This window comes from Falco cherrug, chromosome 2 (assembly GCF_023634085.1).
Source record: "Falco cherrug isolate bFalChe1 chromosome 2, bFalChe1.pri, whole genome shotgun sequence".
Taxonomy (NCBI): Eukaryota; Metazoa; Chordata; class Aves; order Falconiformes; family Falconidae; genus Falco; species Falco cherrug.
The window spans coordinates 82,558,638-82,575,777 of NC_073698.1; the positions used below are offsets into that span (position 1 = coordinate 82,558,638).

General features: G+C 36.7%; 1 protein-coding gene across 23 annotated transcripts in view; it reads left to right on the forward strand.

The window, feature by feature from the left end:
• The window catches only part of CASK (calcium/calmodulin dependent serine protein kinase), a 225,610-nt gene that overhangs the window by 149,376 nt on the left and 59,094 nt on the right, over positions 1-17,140 (forward strand). For 14 of the 23 annotated variants that reach the window (XM_055703031.1, XM_055703030.1, XM_055703035.1 and 11 more), the window contains 2 exons: positions 2,271-2,288; positions 10,771-10,892. In XM_055703031.1, coding sequence (XP_055559006.1) covers positions 2,271-2,288; positions 10,771-10,892 — 140 coding nt within the window. The remainder of the gene's footprint in view (positions 1-2,270; positions 2,289-10,770; positions 10,893-17,140) is intronic. The other 9 variants (XM_055703032.1, XM_055703037.1, XM_055703043.1 and 6 more) reach the window with 1 other exon arrangement.

Here is a 17,140-nt window from a genome sequence, read left to right on the forward strand (position 1 = left end):
CTGACTTTCAGGTTGCCTGTCATCAAGAAATTATAAAATGTCCATTTCCCAAGGCAGTGAATGTTTTGGGTGGTTTTAGTATGCTGAAACAAACATAAATCAGGAGTTAGCAATTAGCAGCCCTAAAGGCTAAATCTGGTGCATGAAAAAAATTGGCTCACTAGAGGGTATTTGAAGTGGACCCTGAAATTAATTAGGTGCCAGAATAGTTCACAATCAGTTTGCTCTCTGCTGCCCTTCCCCATCCAACTCCCTCCCCTCTCCCCTGCCCTCCCTGGCCCTCCTATCACCTGACTGCACATTAGATCAAGACAGGATTTTCTCATATGTTGACCATTTGTCCCCCAACGGAGAGCATGGAGGTGTAATTTTCAAGTGTTTTCATAATAATGCCTCTGGGTGAAGAATGAGCATCACCAGTGTAAAGCTTTTCATTTTTCCTCATTTTGTTCTTCAGCTCCCCCATTCTGCAGTAGCCCAAGGAAAGGCTGTGGAATTGTTTGACATTTTGACTTGGGAAGCTGAATTCAGGAAGACTGTTTAGTTTATTTTGGAGTTTTAAGTAGATTCAGGGCATTGAAAGTTTTAGGCCAACAGTTAGGAAAGCCCATAAATTGAAGAGGCTTTTTGTAACCTTGTATTTACAAAACCTTTTTGTAGCCACATTTTCAAAACTACTGAGTCAGTGTTGGAGTTAGGCCAGTGGATATTCCATAGTCTCTGTGAAACTGATTTAAAAAAAAAAAAAAAAAAAATTAAAAATCAGGAAAACTGGTTTTTAGATTAAAGCGAACCTTACCTTTTGGGTTAAAGGACTTTCCTTGATAATGCCTGCTTGAATTACTCGGTTTACAGTGCTCATATTCTGAAAAGTAGCTAACAAGTTTCAGAGTAGCTTTCTGCTGCAAACGGTTCTAGATCCCCTTGAGATATTTTATAATGTTGTGCTTCAGCTTAACCACAGAGAAAGTACAGCATCATATTTTATAACAGCCTGACTGGCCAAATGTACTCATTTAGCCTAGGCTAACAAGTAGCACTGTTGCAGTACTTCCTGAACATTTACATGCTTTCTGAGCTCCGTGGTAACAGTGTAGGGTGATGAATGCAGAAGGATCGCTTTTGCATTGCACAGAAAGCAGGCATCTTATGTCTACAACAGTGTTCCTAGTTTGTTTTCTCAAATTGCAAGGCACAAATTTCATATGGCATTTTTACAAATCCACTTTGATACTTTGTTTCAGGATTGCTGTATGTAAATTGAGACTTTTGTTCTTTTTTATCTTGTTAGGCTCTATATTGTCAAATGAGAAATTCTTAACAGTACAAGATCCTGATTTTCAAATTTGAAAGTAATAGGAATGAGGAAAAAAGCTAAATACGATAGTCTTTCAGGGTGAGATCAACCAGCAGGTGCTAAGCCCATATCTTAATAACAATCAGTCTCATCAACATGAGGAAGAAAAAGAAATACTGTTGTTATACAAAGATTACCCCTGATTTTGTAAATACTTGCAGAGAGTCTTGTGTAACATTTTAAAGTATGAGTGCTTGGAAGAAAATTACATTCATCTTACAATTTACTCTTATAAATTCCTTATCTAGGATTACAGGTATAACTGACTATCAGTTTTGAGATCATGAGTTTGAGTGTTTCTGTACTCCATTATTATCTTTATGATTTTTCATCTTTATGGTTTAATCTTTGTTCTGGTATGTTTAGACACAAAAACTTCTAAGTATATAAAGTCACTGTTAATTAAAATCAATAAAGTGGTTGTATTTCTAAATTGTTCTCATAGTGGTTCTCACTGAAACTTGTGTAAAAAAATTTATTTCAGTATAATATTCCTAAATTCTAGTTAGTAGCTGTATTAATGAATATGATATTACACTTTGTTTCAGTATGTTGAAATAGTTTGTCATTTGACCTCTTACGATAGTCTTACTTGAAATCATTTTTTGTCCATGAGTTTTTTGCAATAGTTTAACCAACATTGAAGAAAGTCTGGTATTACAGATACCTAACACTGCATACATGCACTGCCTTCCTTCCCAATGCCGGGTGTTTGTTTTCCTCCCATCCCAGTTCGCAAGTCCCGTTTGCTTCACACATAGAAGCCGTTTTAAAAGAATGACGGGGGGTTCCTTGTCACTTTGTTCATACTATTTTGTGGCTAAACTAGTGTGCTAGGTTGCAGCTTGATAAATCGCTTGTTCTGAAATCTTCATACTGTTTGTTGTTTGTCCAAATGCTGCCTTCCTACTAGGACTTCTAGCAGCAGAAAGTAGGTATCCCTTTGTTTTCCTTTAAGGCCTATCATTCAGCTATGGTGTATGTCTTTGCATGTTTAAAAATCAGCTTTCTTCTCTTTGCTATTTTCAGTTTTAATACTGCCTGCTCAAGAAAAATAGTCTATATGTTTTTGACTAAATCTGTATATAACTTTGAAAGTATAATGAACCAGAAGTAATATGATTTCCAGGGAATTCTGAAGATTGAAGTTTAGAGGCAGTATTAAAATTACCTGATTTTTTTCTTTTCAATATTTGCAAGACAACTGAAATAAAAGTTAATTTTCTTTAAATGAATGAAGGATAAAATGGTTTGATTTTGCATTTTAGTTCCAAAATCAATGTTTTCATGGACTACTGGGCTTTTTTTTCCTAACACTAAACATATACTGTAACATTAGTCATATATTATTTTCTTGCTATACCCTTGCATGAACTTTCTTGATCATTCTGTGTTAATGTGATACATGATATATGCATATGCGTTTTGTATATGCATACACTTGATTTAAATAACAATCTAGTATGTGTCTCCTTAATGAAGAGGACTAATATTGGCATGTAGGTAGGAGTTTCTGCTGCAATTAGCTGCACACTTCGTGAGAAATTGAAAGTGCAAGCACTTCTGAAACCTGCAGACTGTACTAGACAGAGGAGAAGGTGTGAAATTCTAGGCCCTTTGATAGAAACTGCAACCATTTCAAAACCAACAAATTCAGCATCTCAAAATACAAGCAATAAAAAGTGGTTTCTTTCCTGAAGCATTTTAAGATTTGCAGGCTACCAATTCTTCTTCCATCCTAAGTCAGGGCAGCAAGGCATATCTCCATGTCTCTGTTTCTGATCAAAGTTGCACATTTTTTTGTTGTTTGCTTCATTCTTTTGATCTTGTAGGTTGGGGGGATGTTGTTCCTTGTCCTGTTTCTCTGTCTCACAATACAAAAGTGAGAATTCAGTGGATTTTTCTATAAAAGTTTTGAAACAGTAGTATTTTTATACAGCTGTAGAGAAAAAAGAAACTTCATACAGAGCTTCTGCCAGTGATTTTTGGTTTTTGTTTGTGCATAGAGAGTTTCTTCAGTGAACTTACTGATTGACAGAGTGTGCTCCCCTTGTACTTGCCAGAAGAGTTTCCATATATTTTTGCAATGAGGAAGAAAGTATCGGAAGAAGTAATAGTCAAGGACATTCCTTTGTGAAAATACTTATTTTTTCAGTTGCATGTGAGTGTGCTACCTGTAAGTTGCAGGTCTGGTCTGAAAAACAACACCCTCTCACTACATATTTCTTTACCACCACACAAGACTGCTTTCTGTCATGTTTGTGGCTAGTTTTACAGTGGGAGGTAACTGGGAAAAGGAATTGGCAAACTTTGTGTAAAGGCCCCAAGTACGGAGATAGGAGAAGGCTGGGGGCATGCATACACACAGCACCCCTGTGCATGCGGAATGAAACAAAGGCTATCTTCAAAGTCAAGCATCAGTTTTCTCCCTGCCCCCTTTCCCCCCACCTTCCCCCTCCCCCCTCCTTGTTTGTCCCCCTCTTTTTTTGTATTTCTGTATATAGTACTCTCCTCTGCGTTCCTGCTTCTGTTTAGGAACACTTTTATCTCTTGTTTTCTCTTTTTTTTTTGCCCCCGTTTTCTTTTTTCTTTGTTCAGTCTTTTTCTTTCTCCCTGTTTTTCTCTTCTGCACCTATTTCCTTTGGTTTTCTGCTCTGTTTTTTACGTGCCTGCTTTTCTCTTCTCGTATTCCATAGGTATTCTTACCTTCTTTAATTTGGTTGTAAATCCCAATACCCTTCCATCACACAAAGTGCCTTCTTTCTGCAGTTTCACTGTAGTCTGCATAAATCTCCACCTTTCTAGTTCTCTCCCTAGACTTTTCCTGATTGTTATATATACATATATAAGAAAATATATATATAGTGTTTATGTATATATTTTTACTGTCTTAAATTGCTTCCCAGTAGCATTCGCAGAACTGTGTGTGTGTAGGCACACTTATTTGTAAATTTAGAGTGTGTCTAAACTTGGCCGTTTGGTTTCTGTCTAAAAAGGAAGAAGTCATTAAACACTATATAGCTGGAATTTGTGGAGGATAGAGTCCTTACTTGCCTTTCATTTGAATTACACTGTTGTGTGTATATGTGAAATGTGTCTCCCACCATATCTTAAACTATTATAGACATATATATACACATGCTTTGGCTGTCTTCTGTCCTTACAGAGATAGTTGCTTTGTAATATAGTGGACAGCAAAGAGCAACAAGTTACTGTGTGAGGTTAGAGGCATCACAACTCCAGTGATTCTTGCAGATGTGGTCTGAAGTGGTGAAGAGCATCTGGTACTCATTTGGCTTTCTCTTAATCTGGGTAGTTAAATCAGCACAAGTAGTGGAAAGGTCCCATCTCTGTAAAAGGTTAGAATCATAGAATGGTTTGGGTTGGAAGGGACCTTCCAAACCATCTAGTTCCAACCCACCTACCATGATGAGGGACACCTTCCACTACACCAGGTTGCTGACAGCCCCATCCAGCCTGGCCTTGAGCACTGCCAGGGATGGGGCACCCACAGCTGCTCTGGGCAGCCTGTGCCCCTGTCTCACCACCCTCACAGTGAAGAATCTCTTTTTTATACCTAATCTAAATCTACCCTCTTTCAATTTAAAGCCATCACCCCAATATTCTTTTCCCGCCTTTAATGGAAGCAGCATATGTTTAGTATGTTTTTTTACAGGACCAACAGGAAATAGAGGGTTGTTTCTTATACTTTTTTTAATTCCTGTCCAGTGCTACTAAGGCAAACCTGGCCTAGTATATAACGTGGACATAGTATTTTATAGTTTTGCTGATATTGAGCCTAGATTGTCATGTTTCAGTAAAGTGAACAGTTTTAAATGTGTATGTGATCATGATTTGAAAACCTCAGCTGACAGACACCCCAACATTTCCACAGCATTTTGAAATAGTGCTTAATGTGTTAAACATTTATGCCTTGTGGTTTTGGGGTATCACAATTAGATGCCAGCAAAGCAAAACTACCATTTAAAGGTGTAAGTGTTGCTGGAGTCTTAAACCAGAAGCAAAGAACCTTTGTTTTATTTTTCATACATGAAAAATAAAAATAAAATCCATGAAACCTGAATCTCACATTATAGAGTTGGTAGAAATTATCTCATTGTCACTTCACCAGATGTGCTCTGTCAGAATCTTACAATATTTATAAAACCTTTTTTTCCTGAAAATAACTGCACTTTGTAGTAATGCCCATGCTTGGTTTTTTATGAGATTGTATCCAGGGACTTCATTTAGTGATTGTAGTATTTGATCTCTCTAAAATCTAACAGTTTCTGATGGGTTTTTCTGCTATCCTTGCTGTACATGCTAGCCTCAGACCTCTTCACAAACAAAGTGAAATGTAAATCTTACCTTCTGAAATGCCTGTGCTTTGAGAGTCAGGGTTGTTTTGTAATTTCATTTCCAGTGGCTGCACACAAGAAGGCAGCCAAGAGATGAAGCTGGGAGAAACCAGCTTATGTTGATTGTGGATTGACTGGCATAACAACTGAGCTGTGATACACAGACAAATTGCAAATAGCAGCTAAGCTTTAATTAGTTATTTTTAAAAACACTGTAAAATCTTCAAGGTATAGTTACTTACCTATTTTTACAACATAAAGAATAGTTGAAAAACCAATCCAGATTAAGGTAGTTCATAAGAATGGACAGGATTAAAATGAGTGGTTGGTGTCAGGACCTTAATTTTATACAGTTCTACAAATCTAAGGGGTTTAGATTTTGTCTGTGTCTCTTTAATAATAATATGCTATTATTACAATAGTTGTTATAAGGTCTTCTGCAGAGTCATTTCCTGGAATACTAATTGCAAGAGAGTTGTAAAAAGGTCATGGTTTTATATTTCTGTGTTTAACCAAGGTCAGGCTTCCTCTAACAACTTTTCATTGCTCAGAAGAGGGTTTATGACTGACCAAAATTTAAATGGGCATTTGTAATCTTCAATATTAAAACAATGAAACTAAGAATTCTCTTAGCCTCTCTCAGAATGTGTTTGTAGTCAGAATGTAGCGCTTGTGTTTTGCAGCAAGATCTTTTTTACCTAAACACTTTTAGTCATACACAGTTGCAGATCACTGCTGCATGAAAAGAAACTTGTAATTCTCTGTACCGCCTGCTGCATGAGAGAGAAAGTCAGTTGGACCTGTCTGGTTTGCTGAGCCTTGGAAAAGCAAACTTTTGGGGTGTTTTGTGGTGGAGACACAGTACTGTTGGAGAATATGTAGGCAATTCTTGGAATGGTTCTTTAAAGATTTTTCTTTTATTATCTTTTATTGCTTTCTCTCCTCTTCTGGGGAGAAGCAACTCCTGACTACCTTTAAAGTTCAGTTTCTCTAGCCAAAGCACGTGTTGCAGATTACAATAGCTAGATGCCAGAATGTGGTAACAGCGCTCACTTTTACCAAAGCTTTGTCTACTTGCAGCTTGATAAACCATTGTCCATGCCAACTTCAAGTGGAATTGAGGGCACTGTATAGGAACCTCAAAGACTCTAGAGATAGAGTTTGCTGTAAGAGAAAACTATTTTTGAATGGCCATCACCATAAATGAGGTAACAGAACCTTCAGGAAATACCTGTGATAACTCTGACTACACTCTGGGTGAAGAAATAATCCCAAGCCACTGCCTTATAAGGCAGATATGTCTAACTGAGAAGTGATAGATCTGCCTCAGTAGGCAGAAAGCTACTCAGTTCATCTCCATCTTCTTAGAAGCAATTTGGTGTCATCCTTAAGAAGTCATTCCACTAACTATAAAAACATTTCAGGTACTAGCACTGACTGCAGAAGACTGTTATAAGCATTCTGACCTTCTTTCCCTTCCCTCCAGCCCATATAGTGAGAGCACTATAAGTTAAGTTTTCAGCCCTGAGGGAACTGTGAATAGTTGCAGCCATGCTTGCTGAGATGGTTTTATGGGAATACAAGAAAGACAAGGTCGTGTGCATGACCCCGAATATCACTGTTCATTTGCATCTGCAATTACAGTAGCATCCACAGTTAACACATTCTTCTCACAGAACCATGTTTGGTGCAGATTTTTTTACTATTACTGCGGAGAAGTCTTCTGCTTCCATCACTGGAATTACAACCTTTCCTGTGCAATTGTATGTGTGTATATTTTTATAGTAACTTAAGGTGCAGGGTGAGACTCATCTCACCTAAGTGATTGGGGCTACTTGAAAGTTCTATGGCAGTAAGCAGCATTTTCCAGCAAAGCTTACTTTAGGGAGTCTTAAAAAAAAAAAAAGCAAGCAAGCCAGTCAAGTCAGTCAACTTCCTTTTTTTTTCCTGGCTTCCTAATATTTATGCATCATTCTAATTTTTTCATTTATAGATTCTGTCTGTAACTGCTACAGATCATGAGAAATCAGAACTTTTAGATTGTATGACTATAATAACTCACTCAAGCCCTTCCTTTATCATCTATGCTGAGGCTAAAATGGGTGTATTTGCAATGATGAAAAGAGATTAAATCCTGTTCCTAGAGAATACAAGCTTTAATTATAAGTATTGAGTGCTTTTACACTTTCCCCAAAGGTTAGAAATCTAGCTTAAATATGATAGAATATGAATCTTTTGAGGGACAGGTGTGCTGTAAAGCTTAGTTAATTTTATTTCATGTAATATTTTTAACTGAATTTAAAACTCTTCTGAAACGTACTCTTGGGCTTTTAACCAAATGTCTGTAACAGAGTGAGTTTATGTGTTCACAAAAATGCCTGTAGAATTATTCTAGCACTTCTTTATGCAATAACATCCTGTCAATATATACATTTTTTCATGAAGGTGCATGTTATTTGTAAAAGCGTGAAAGACATGGCAGTTGATATGGCATAGGATTGCAGGTAAAAAAAAAAAGTAAAGTAGAACTGTGATTTTGAGGGATTAGCAGAGTCACTGTTAGAACTTCTCATCAAATTTGTTAAGGGTATTCTTGGAAACTGTCTTTTACAGCCATCTATTCAATGCAACCAATGGACCGGAGAAAAAAGACCTAATGAGCAAAGATTAATGTTTTGAAATTCCCAGATATTCAAAGGGTTGTCGAGATGCAAATACTAAAAAATAATAACTTTTATTTCTATTTGAAAGACCTCAAAGTGTTCCACAAAATAAAATTCCCAAAGTATGTAATACTGTGAAATAAATAATGTGGTGGTCCTGGAGTATTCAGTGTTTCACAATAATACAGCACTGCAGACAACTTAGAACATACTTCTTACTGGTTCTGGTTTGGGCTCAAGTCCTAGTGGTTATGGGCAACACTGAGCAGCGTTAGGGACTCAAGATACACAAGCCTGTGAAGTGAATCTTCCCTTGAGTTTTCCTTAAACAGTCCAAATCCACAGAAAGGGCTTTGAACCCAGAAAGCAAAGTTTTGCTAGAAAAGAAAATAATTAATTTAAACTCTTGAGCATGACAAGAATAGAAACAGGAGAGTGTTCTAACAAATTCCCTTCTGCCAGCTTCATCCTGGGAAGTTGAGCACTTTCCTTCAGGCTTCAAGATCTCCAAGTTCATCAACTTCTAAATAGTATACTGAAAATGTTAAAAGAAACTCAGCACAGTCCCTTTTGGGTCCCTAGGTAATGTTTTTCTTCCTTGCCTTTGAGGCTTAGCTATGATCTCTCCGTGTTCTTACCAGCAGATTCCCAGTCCCTGTACTTTCTCAGTTTTCCTGCTGTGTCTCCCAGTGTGGAAGCTGTGGCTCTGGCTGAGGAATGTGGTCGATTTCTTTCAGCTGATCATACTTACTCATTATGAAAGATGGAGCTGTTTTTTCTCTTCTTCAGTGCACCTGAACCCATGCACAGCAACTACAATAATGCAAACCATTAGTTTTATTTGTTGACCAGCCACCACTTTTTAAAAGAACTTAAATTAATGCATCAGTTGGAAAAAAGTAGTCAGACACATTTGATGGAAGAGGACTAAGAAGTCTTAATGCTCCTGAGCCATGAGTTGTAAATGAGGGGAATATTGTGGTTCTTAGCCTTGATGTACAAGGAACTGTGAGGAGAATCCTGGGTTGAGATCTGTCCTAAATGTGGTGCAAGAGTTTCTAGACTTGTCCTTCTAAGCCATGAGGTCATAAGTCTTGTAGTATTTGTGTATCTTGTTTATTCTGATTTTTCAAGGTTTTCAGATAAATACATGAATTTAAATCTGTGTCCTTGTGTGGTTAAGAGGGGGTTGGGTTTTGGGGGGTTTATTACATTGTGAAAATGCAGTGGATTACAAAAGGGTTCGTTAAGGAAGGCTCATAAGAATTGTTCATACAGTGGAATATAGAATTTCAAGAAATACAGCAACTTGTAAAATATTATCTATCTTGACAAAAGGACACTGGCAAATGAATAAGTAAACAGAATAAACATAATAAGGAGAAATCAGTGAAACAGAAAATGTGTACGATTCTGTATCCGGAATCAAAAATTTATTTATGAAAAGGCATTCAGCAGTCACTGTCAGACACCAGCATTTTTGCAGACTAACGCTGGATATGGTGCCATATTTCTGCATTTTCAGATGCTTATGCCACTGTGGAAAAACTGAAGACGTAGGCAGCCACTACTGATGCCTGATTTTTAAAACAAGATGTTCCACAAGGAACCAATATGGGCTTGTTTACTGTGGATTTATGTTGTGTTTCTGTATCCTCCCTGCTGTGAGTTCAAATCTCCTCATGGACTTCCACCTTCCATAGTGCCTCCTGTTTCTCCTTATCACTCCCATAACCCTCGCTTCACTTTTCACCCTTACACCATATAAAAGTCATCCGCATCTGGTCAAAAGGCAGCAAATGCTATAACTGGGTCAGAGATAACCAGGCAAGCAGAACAAACAGAACAAAAACCAGAGCTCGTGTTACAGCCTTTTTGGCTCCTCCAGAGGACACAGCAGTCGGGTCTTTCTCTCTCTTCCCTGCTCTATTCAGATGCTGATTCAAAAAGAATTTATGGGAGCATTGGTTCTTTCCAATTTTTACTGATGTGGAGTATGTATTTGAAATTGGCCAGCAGTTCAAAAAGTGGAGGGAAAAAAAAAAAAAAAGGTTGGGGTGAGAATGGTGAGGACAGGCAGATAATCCAAGTAATTTTGTAAGACATCGTTGGAAACCAGGCTAAAATAGAACAAAGCTAAGCTTCATAAAAACAGGTTTTAACCTGTCTTCAGTTAAACCATTTCTTACATATAATTACACTATATATGATCACTGTTGATATGTGTAAAGTTTATTCAGTGAGTTTTCCTGTAAAAACTCCAGCTCTTTGAAGTTCCTGTTCCAGTTGTACCAGATGAAGTGAAAGTTTCCTTTTCCAAAGTTCAGTTTACCCTGAGTCTTTACTTTATTGATTTTTTTTTTTGTTGTTTTTCCTGTTTATTGCCCCATAGGAGCAGTCTCACAGGTGCTGGACAGCCTGGAAGAAATTCATGCACTTACAGACTGCAGTGAAAAAGATTTAGATTTTCTTCACAGTGTTTTCCAGGATCAGCATCTTCACACACTACTAGATGTAAGTTTTCTGTAATAAACAATTTGAAACCGTTTCTGTATGTGTTGTTCATTGGATAATATTTTGCTTTATCCTGAATATATTCCCTTTTGTTTCATATCAAAATGGTTTTATTTAGGTGTGGAATGTAATAATCAGCTAGCACTTTACACAAAAATACGGTTTAGGACGATACATACAGAATATTTTAGAATATATAAGGGATTAATGGATTAGTTTGAATTACTAACTGCTATAAAATAATTTCTCAGAATAGGCTTTTTTTCTTTTGATAAGGGCTGAATTTTTTAATTTAAATGTGAATTGTAACTTTTGAACTGTAACAGATTCATTCCTTTTTTATTATTTTTAAGTAGTGTAATAATCTTAGATCCGTTCTATGGGTATTCTTACAAGTATGACATTTTTTGTGTGAAATACCTAGGTATGCTTATTTCTGTCCTATGCTTGAACACAGTATGTAATAGGCTCAGTCATTTAAATCTTCTGTGGTTCATGAGAGCTATTACTCCATAAGGCAGCAATGGGGATTCCACAAGGAAGCGTGCAAAAATTACAAAGCTAGAAGATAAAGGTTGGTGCCTCCTAGTAGGCATAATAAGGATCTGGTTCCTGTTTCTTCACTGTCTGGCTACACGTACAGATCAACTGTGATATCAGATGGTTCATAGATATTTTATTTTTTTTTTCTTCCAGAAAACTGAAGTGCTCTATTTTGCAAAAATAATTTTGAAAAACAAGTAGTCTGGAGTTTGAGAGAAAAATGCTTGCATGCTACTTATCTTTCTGTGCCTTGAGAACTTCCTGTTTTCAAAGTTTCTTGTTATCACATGCAAAAAATCCTGTTTATATTTCCCAGTAGTTCTTTAACCGAGGAGGCCTAACAGGCAAATACATTGTGTTTTCTCCAAAATTGTGTGTTTGGGAAAACATACATTTAGTTTTGAGGTAGAAGTATTTGCTGAACTTCAACTCTCTGCAAAAACAGGGACCTTCAGCATCACTGCAGTCTTACACTCCATCCCTTGCACTGAGTGCCATGACCCTCATTGAAGGTCAAATTCAGAAGTATATCATGCTGTCATTGGTTTCTCTGTCTACACAGCATTGGGATCTAAAATAAAAGTCAAAAAGAAGCAGAAAAAACTTTCCCTGATTTTTTTCTGGAATATATGGATACTTCATGTTGAAGACAGAGGACTTGCTTTCAGCCAAGACAAACTTTTTCTAAAGCAATCTACATGTTCCACTGAGAAGAAACTCACAATGGAACCAAATCCACAGAGGCATAGGCTATGTCCACACTAGCAAGTACTACAACATAACAATAGCAGGTTTGTAGAGCAAAGCAGGTGACTGAGGACCCAGTGTTGACAGTTCTGTGTATTTTGAGGGCTTTTTACTTTATACTAGCTATACTGCAGTCCAGTGGACTGAAAAACCACTGGTAGGTGAACAGCATCTTCTGTTTTAGTGTCATTTGAGTGTAAATATGCTCTGGCCACACTGCGCAATGAAAACTAAAGAAAGGTACGTGGGCCTAATCAGAAGATGAATTTCAAAAATGCACTCCTGAATTAAACCAAAATGCTCATGTGGCCATATAGATGATGAACATTTTACTACTATGTCTTAAATTTAACAGCTTGGATACCTCTAGTGAATATCACAAATCCAAAAAGATGTCTATGCTTTTTACCCAGTGAAAGACATGCAGGAGTAGGAGTCATTTCTGCTATCTGATCTGCAGGTAGATGATTATGGTTGCAGAAACTAAAGAGTTTCTGAAAAATTGTTGAATGCCTTAGTTCCTAAATGCAGCTTTGCAGGGTTTTGATCTGAATGTAAACGGTGCCATATAGTTCCTTTGATGTCCAAACTCTTTAAAACATACACTTCTTACCATTTATTTAGTGATTAGTGGGCCACCTGGATTCTGTGCATCCTTCAACTTTAAATAATTTGAGTGAGCACGTATGTCCTTCCAGAAGAGGACCCAGCTGCAGGGTTCTGAACTTGCCTGTTTGGGCAAAGCTGCTCCACAACGTAGCTGCCTGCAGGACTTGAGGAACCAGAGATAGTTAGCTGTTAAGTGATGAGGGCATTGCTCTGGCACAAGACTGCAGTTCTAATCTTTGTTCTTGATAATTGTTTATATATTTTACATTAAACAGTCATGTTCCAGATGCTTAAATCGCTCTGTCTTTTTATGTTGCATACTGCAGTATAGAAAGTTAATCAGATAGTGTGAACAAGAAATAAAAACCTGTACAGGAAGAGAATAACATGAGTGTAATAATAAAGAGCCAAAACACTTGTGTCATTCATGCAGAAAGGTTTTCGATATATATTAACCATTATTATGTTGTGAAATAACTTCTTGGGCTTTGGTAAACCAGATGGCCTTAGTGTATTTTGCTGTATGACAGGTCTACCAGATGTTAACTCATGCTTCTGCAATGCTTCTACTTCTTTCTGTTCTTTACAGTACCTGTCTGGTTCATAGTACTTCACTAATGACCTATTATTTCTGTAATGGTCTTTTATAGCCTTTTAAACAAGAAAAAAATGCAATTAATTCATACCATTTGCCATTCTTTTACTTTAAAGTCATGGTCTTACATTTAGACAGAAGGGGTACTTTTAAATGCACACTATAATAAAATATTTGTGAGAACAAAACACTATCAAAAAGCATTTTTGTTTTATTATGCTATGTGGAAGGGGGATGATAGAATCTTCCCAAAGATACTTTGATTAGAATAATACCAAATACAATTCTAAAAGATTGCAGTGCCGTGAAATACATACTTGAAAGACTGAAACAAGTTGCAAACAGTATTATTTGAAAGGATAGCTTTTTCATTTGAGTAACTTGAATGTCGGAGACTGGTTTCTGTTTATGCATTGATACTATTCCAGTTTCTTTCAGAACTCTGAAAAATCATCAGTTGTACTTGGATGAAGTTCTGTCAGGGAAACTGTTTATTCCTCTCAGTATCTGGGATTAATGAGGCCACTAGAACAAGTCACCTGTAAAGCATTATATTCCACTAAGTAGGAATTTTCTAATTTGTTGTAAAGTTGTGGCTGTCGCTTTGTATTAAAACTACTGTTCCTCTTCCTTGGCCTTTTTCCACAGTTAAATTTGTTTTCATGTTCCTACTCTTTCTCAAGAGTCATCCTTATTTTTAGATTAGGCACATGATGATAAATCACTGCTGCTGCTGAAATACCTTCTTTTGCTTCTAAACTAACTTTCTGAAAGCAAAAAAAAGACAGACAATCTTTGTGTTAAGAGTGCAAGTTTCCCACATGTTGGTTTTTCCAGGTAATATAGATCACAAAATAGAAGTCTTCTTTCTCAGTAATTCATTAACTTAGGTGCTGTGAGGACAGGCACCTCTGAAGGCCATAGAAAGCAGGATTCCTATTATTCCATCAGTTGTTTTTAATTGATTCATTTATGTATGTCGGTTTAGATAGCTATCTTAAGACCGTCTTCCACTTTACTTGGGTGCCAAAGCTGTTCAAACAAAGTGGGGGAAAGGTGCCAACTACTTACAAAGTAATTTATATTCACTCTGGGCCAAATCCTGCAATACACCAGCATATCCTCATGTGGGCATATTGAATAGTTTCATTGTCTGATTTTTTTCATCAATTTAAAGAATCCCTCTATTGTGTTGAGTGGATTTTCCCTTTACAAAGAGTAAAGAAAAGGGCCTTCTAGAAGCAACCATTTAAAAATATCCACTACCTAAAAAAAATTTACTGATTAATAATTGATCTTCCTTGTAAAGTAAAAGAGTAACTTTGGGTTGGACAGATTATTTTTTTTTCTTGCTTCTGTTAGAAATGTGATGATCAAAATTTTAGTGAATGCTGTAGGGCATTCCTCTGTGTGACTTAGAACTGTCTGGGTTTATGCCTATATAAAGCTTTACAGAGCGTTTCATTCTGGTATCCAATTTAGATCGTGAAGAATGTAATAAAGTTAAATAAAGGATATAAATAACTTTATGGAAAAACAGAGTTAAATTTAAGTAGTGAAACAGCTTTTTATTACCACTGACAGATTTTTAGAACACTTATCAAATACATGAATTAAGATATTTTTTTTTATTGATTTTCATGGAAGAGATCCTAGGAGGCATTGCTGTCTTATGTCAGCAGTTCTGATAAAGTAGTTGGAAATAAATATGAAGGGGTTACTAATTTTGGAGGCATTGGTGTTTGGCTATTTTCTGCATCATGTCAAAAGCTTTTACTTAATGATTATTTGTTTTGAAAAGTATACTGGGCTTCAAGGTTGTGCCTAATGGGGAAGATCTTCACATATTGTATTTCATCTCTATCGGTACATCAAAGGAAGCAAGGTTTGCTAAAAAGTAAAACCAGAAGCTGCTGTTTTCTGCAGCTGCTGACATTGAAGGAGACAAGAGAAATCATTTTCCTGTTGAGTCAAGTAGTTTGGTCACCTCTCCAGGGACACTTTCTGTGGGTGATTCTGAATGCAGATGTCGTTTGATTTACAAGTGAGATTTTTGCTCAGCAGGAGAACAATATCAGCTTTTGTGTGTCTGGGGCCTCTCTATGCTACTGGCTTTGTCTGAGTCTGTCTGTCCTGAGTCAGATAGTTCTCTAGCCTGATATCTTTTGGATGTTAGCTTGAGAAGTTCATTACATTATTTTCATAGATGGAATCGTTAAGGTAAGTCTTGTTATTTCTGTGAGTCTTATCTGTGATAGAAGCATTATGAACTTTTAAAGAAGTTTATTTTACCTTTTGCTGGCATAGCATATTACACACATATGATTTTAACTAAATGGAGTTAAATACATTTTGGAGTAGCTATATGTATCATACCTATATGTGTAGCCACTTCTTCCCTTTAGAGTTTAAATTATATTCACAGTGCATTTAAGAGAATCTTCCTTTTATGTCTCCTGTCCTCTGCTGCCAATAGTAATGTTTCAAAGGAGCACACATCCGTGCACACTTCAGAGTTCCCTTAGTATTTCTTTTGTACTCAGTCATCCAAACAGATTTGGTCCTGAAGTAAGTCCAGACTTTTAAGGAAACTTATTTTCTCTCTTGCTAGAATGAATGTTGTTGGGACCTCAGCTTAGCCTCTCAGATGGCTGGCTAAAGCTTTCTGCTGGAGTTGTTTTGGATTGTTCTGTTTACTCTCTCAAGTGTTGGATGTTGGCACAGTAATTGCAAACAATTTTTGTAAAAGTAACAGTTACTCAGCAGTGTCCAGCCATGGCTGATACGGTAGTTCTCTATGCGAAAATGTTTTAAACTCTTCATACATTTATCCCTGATTTGCTTTTTTCTGAGCAGTGTATTAATTTCACAGTTCTATTACATACTTTGGAGAAAAACAAGGCAAGAGACATTTTGATTTCTATTTTCCAGGACGTTTTAATTTCCTTCTTCCTTTCTTTTCTTTTAAATCACAAGTAGGCTGGTGGAATATATATCATATGATACAGAAAATAAAAGCAGCTGTGTATAAAAAGCTCAAATATTTTCCTGAATCATCTATTTTTTCTAAGTTTTGATTTGAATAAGAATGGCTTTCTATGTGCATCACATAATGTGGTTCATGTTTTTTGGATCAAGATTGGTCCTTACTGTCTTGAATACTGATTATGTTAAAACTAGTAAGTGGGACATGTTTTAGTGAAACATGAATACATTTCTTTTGCAGAAACAGATCAGAAAGTGTATGTATGCTAGATGTCTTGCTAAACTCCCTCAGAACATGTTATGCTTATGGGAAATAATCTTTTCCCATTTTTTAAAATGCCTTGTTTTCCTATTTTTAATTATTCTTTAATTGATATCTTTGTAAGACAAAAGCAAATGGAAAATATTTCTTAAAAAAAAAAAAAACAAAAAAAAAGAAGAAACTATGTTGGCAGGAAGGCACCTTGCTATTTGGGGAATCAAATCTGGCTTTTATCCCAGTCCAGCAGAGGCAGCGTGCTCAGCCCCAGGGAGTGGGAGGGACTGTCTCACTGCAATGGAAGCTCCTTTCCCCAGTAGAGTAGAAGGAGCAATGACCAAGCCTTAGGGAGAACTGAAGAATTCCTTCAGCAGGTGGGCTGGATCGTCATCGCCAGTGCAGTATGCTTTTTGTCTAAAAGGTAACTTCTCCTCAAGGCCATATCTGAAAGAACACTAAAAGCAGAGGCTGTTCTAGAATTTCTTCTGTATTATTTCATAATCATTTTCT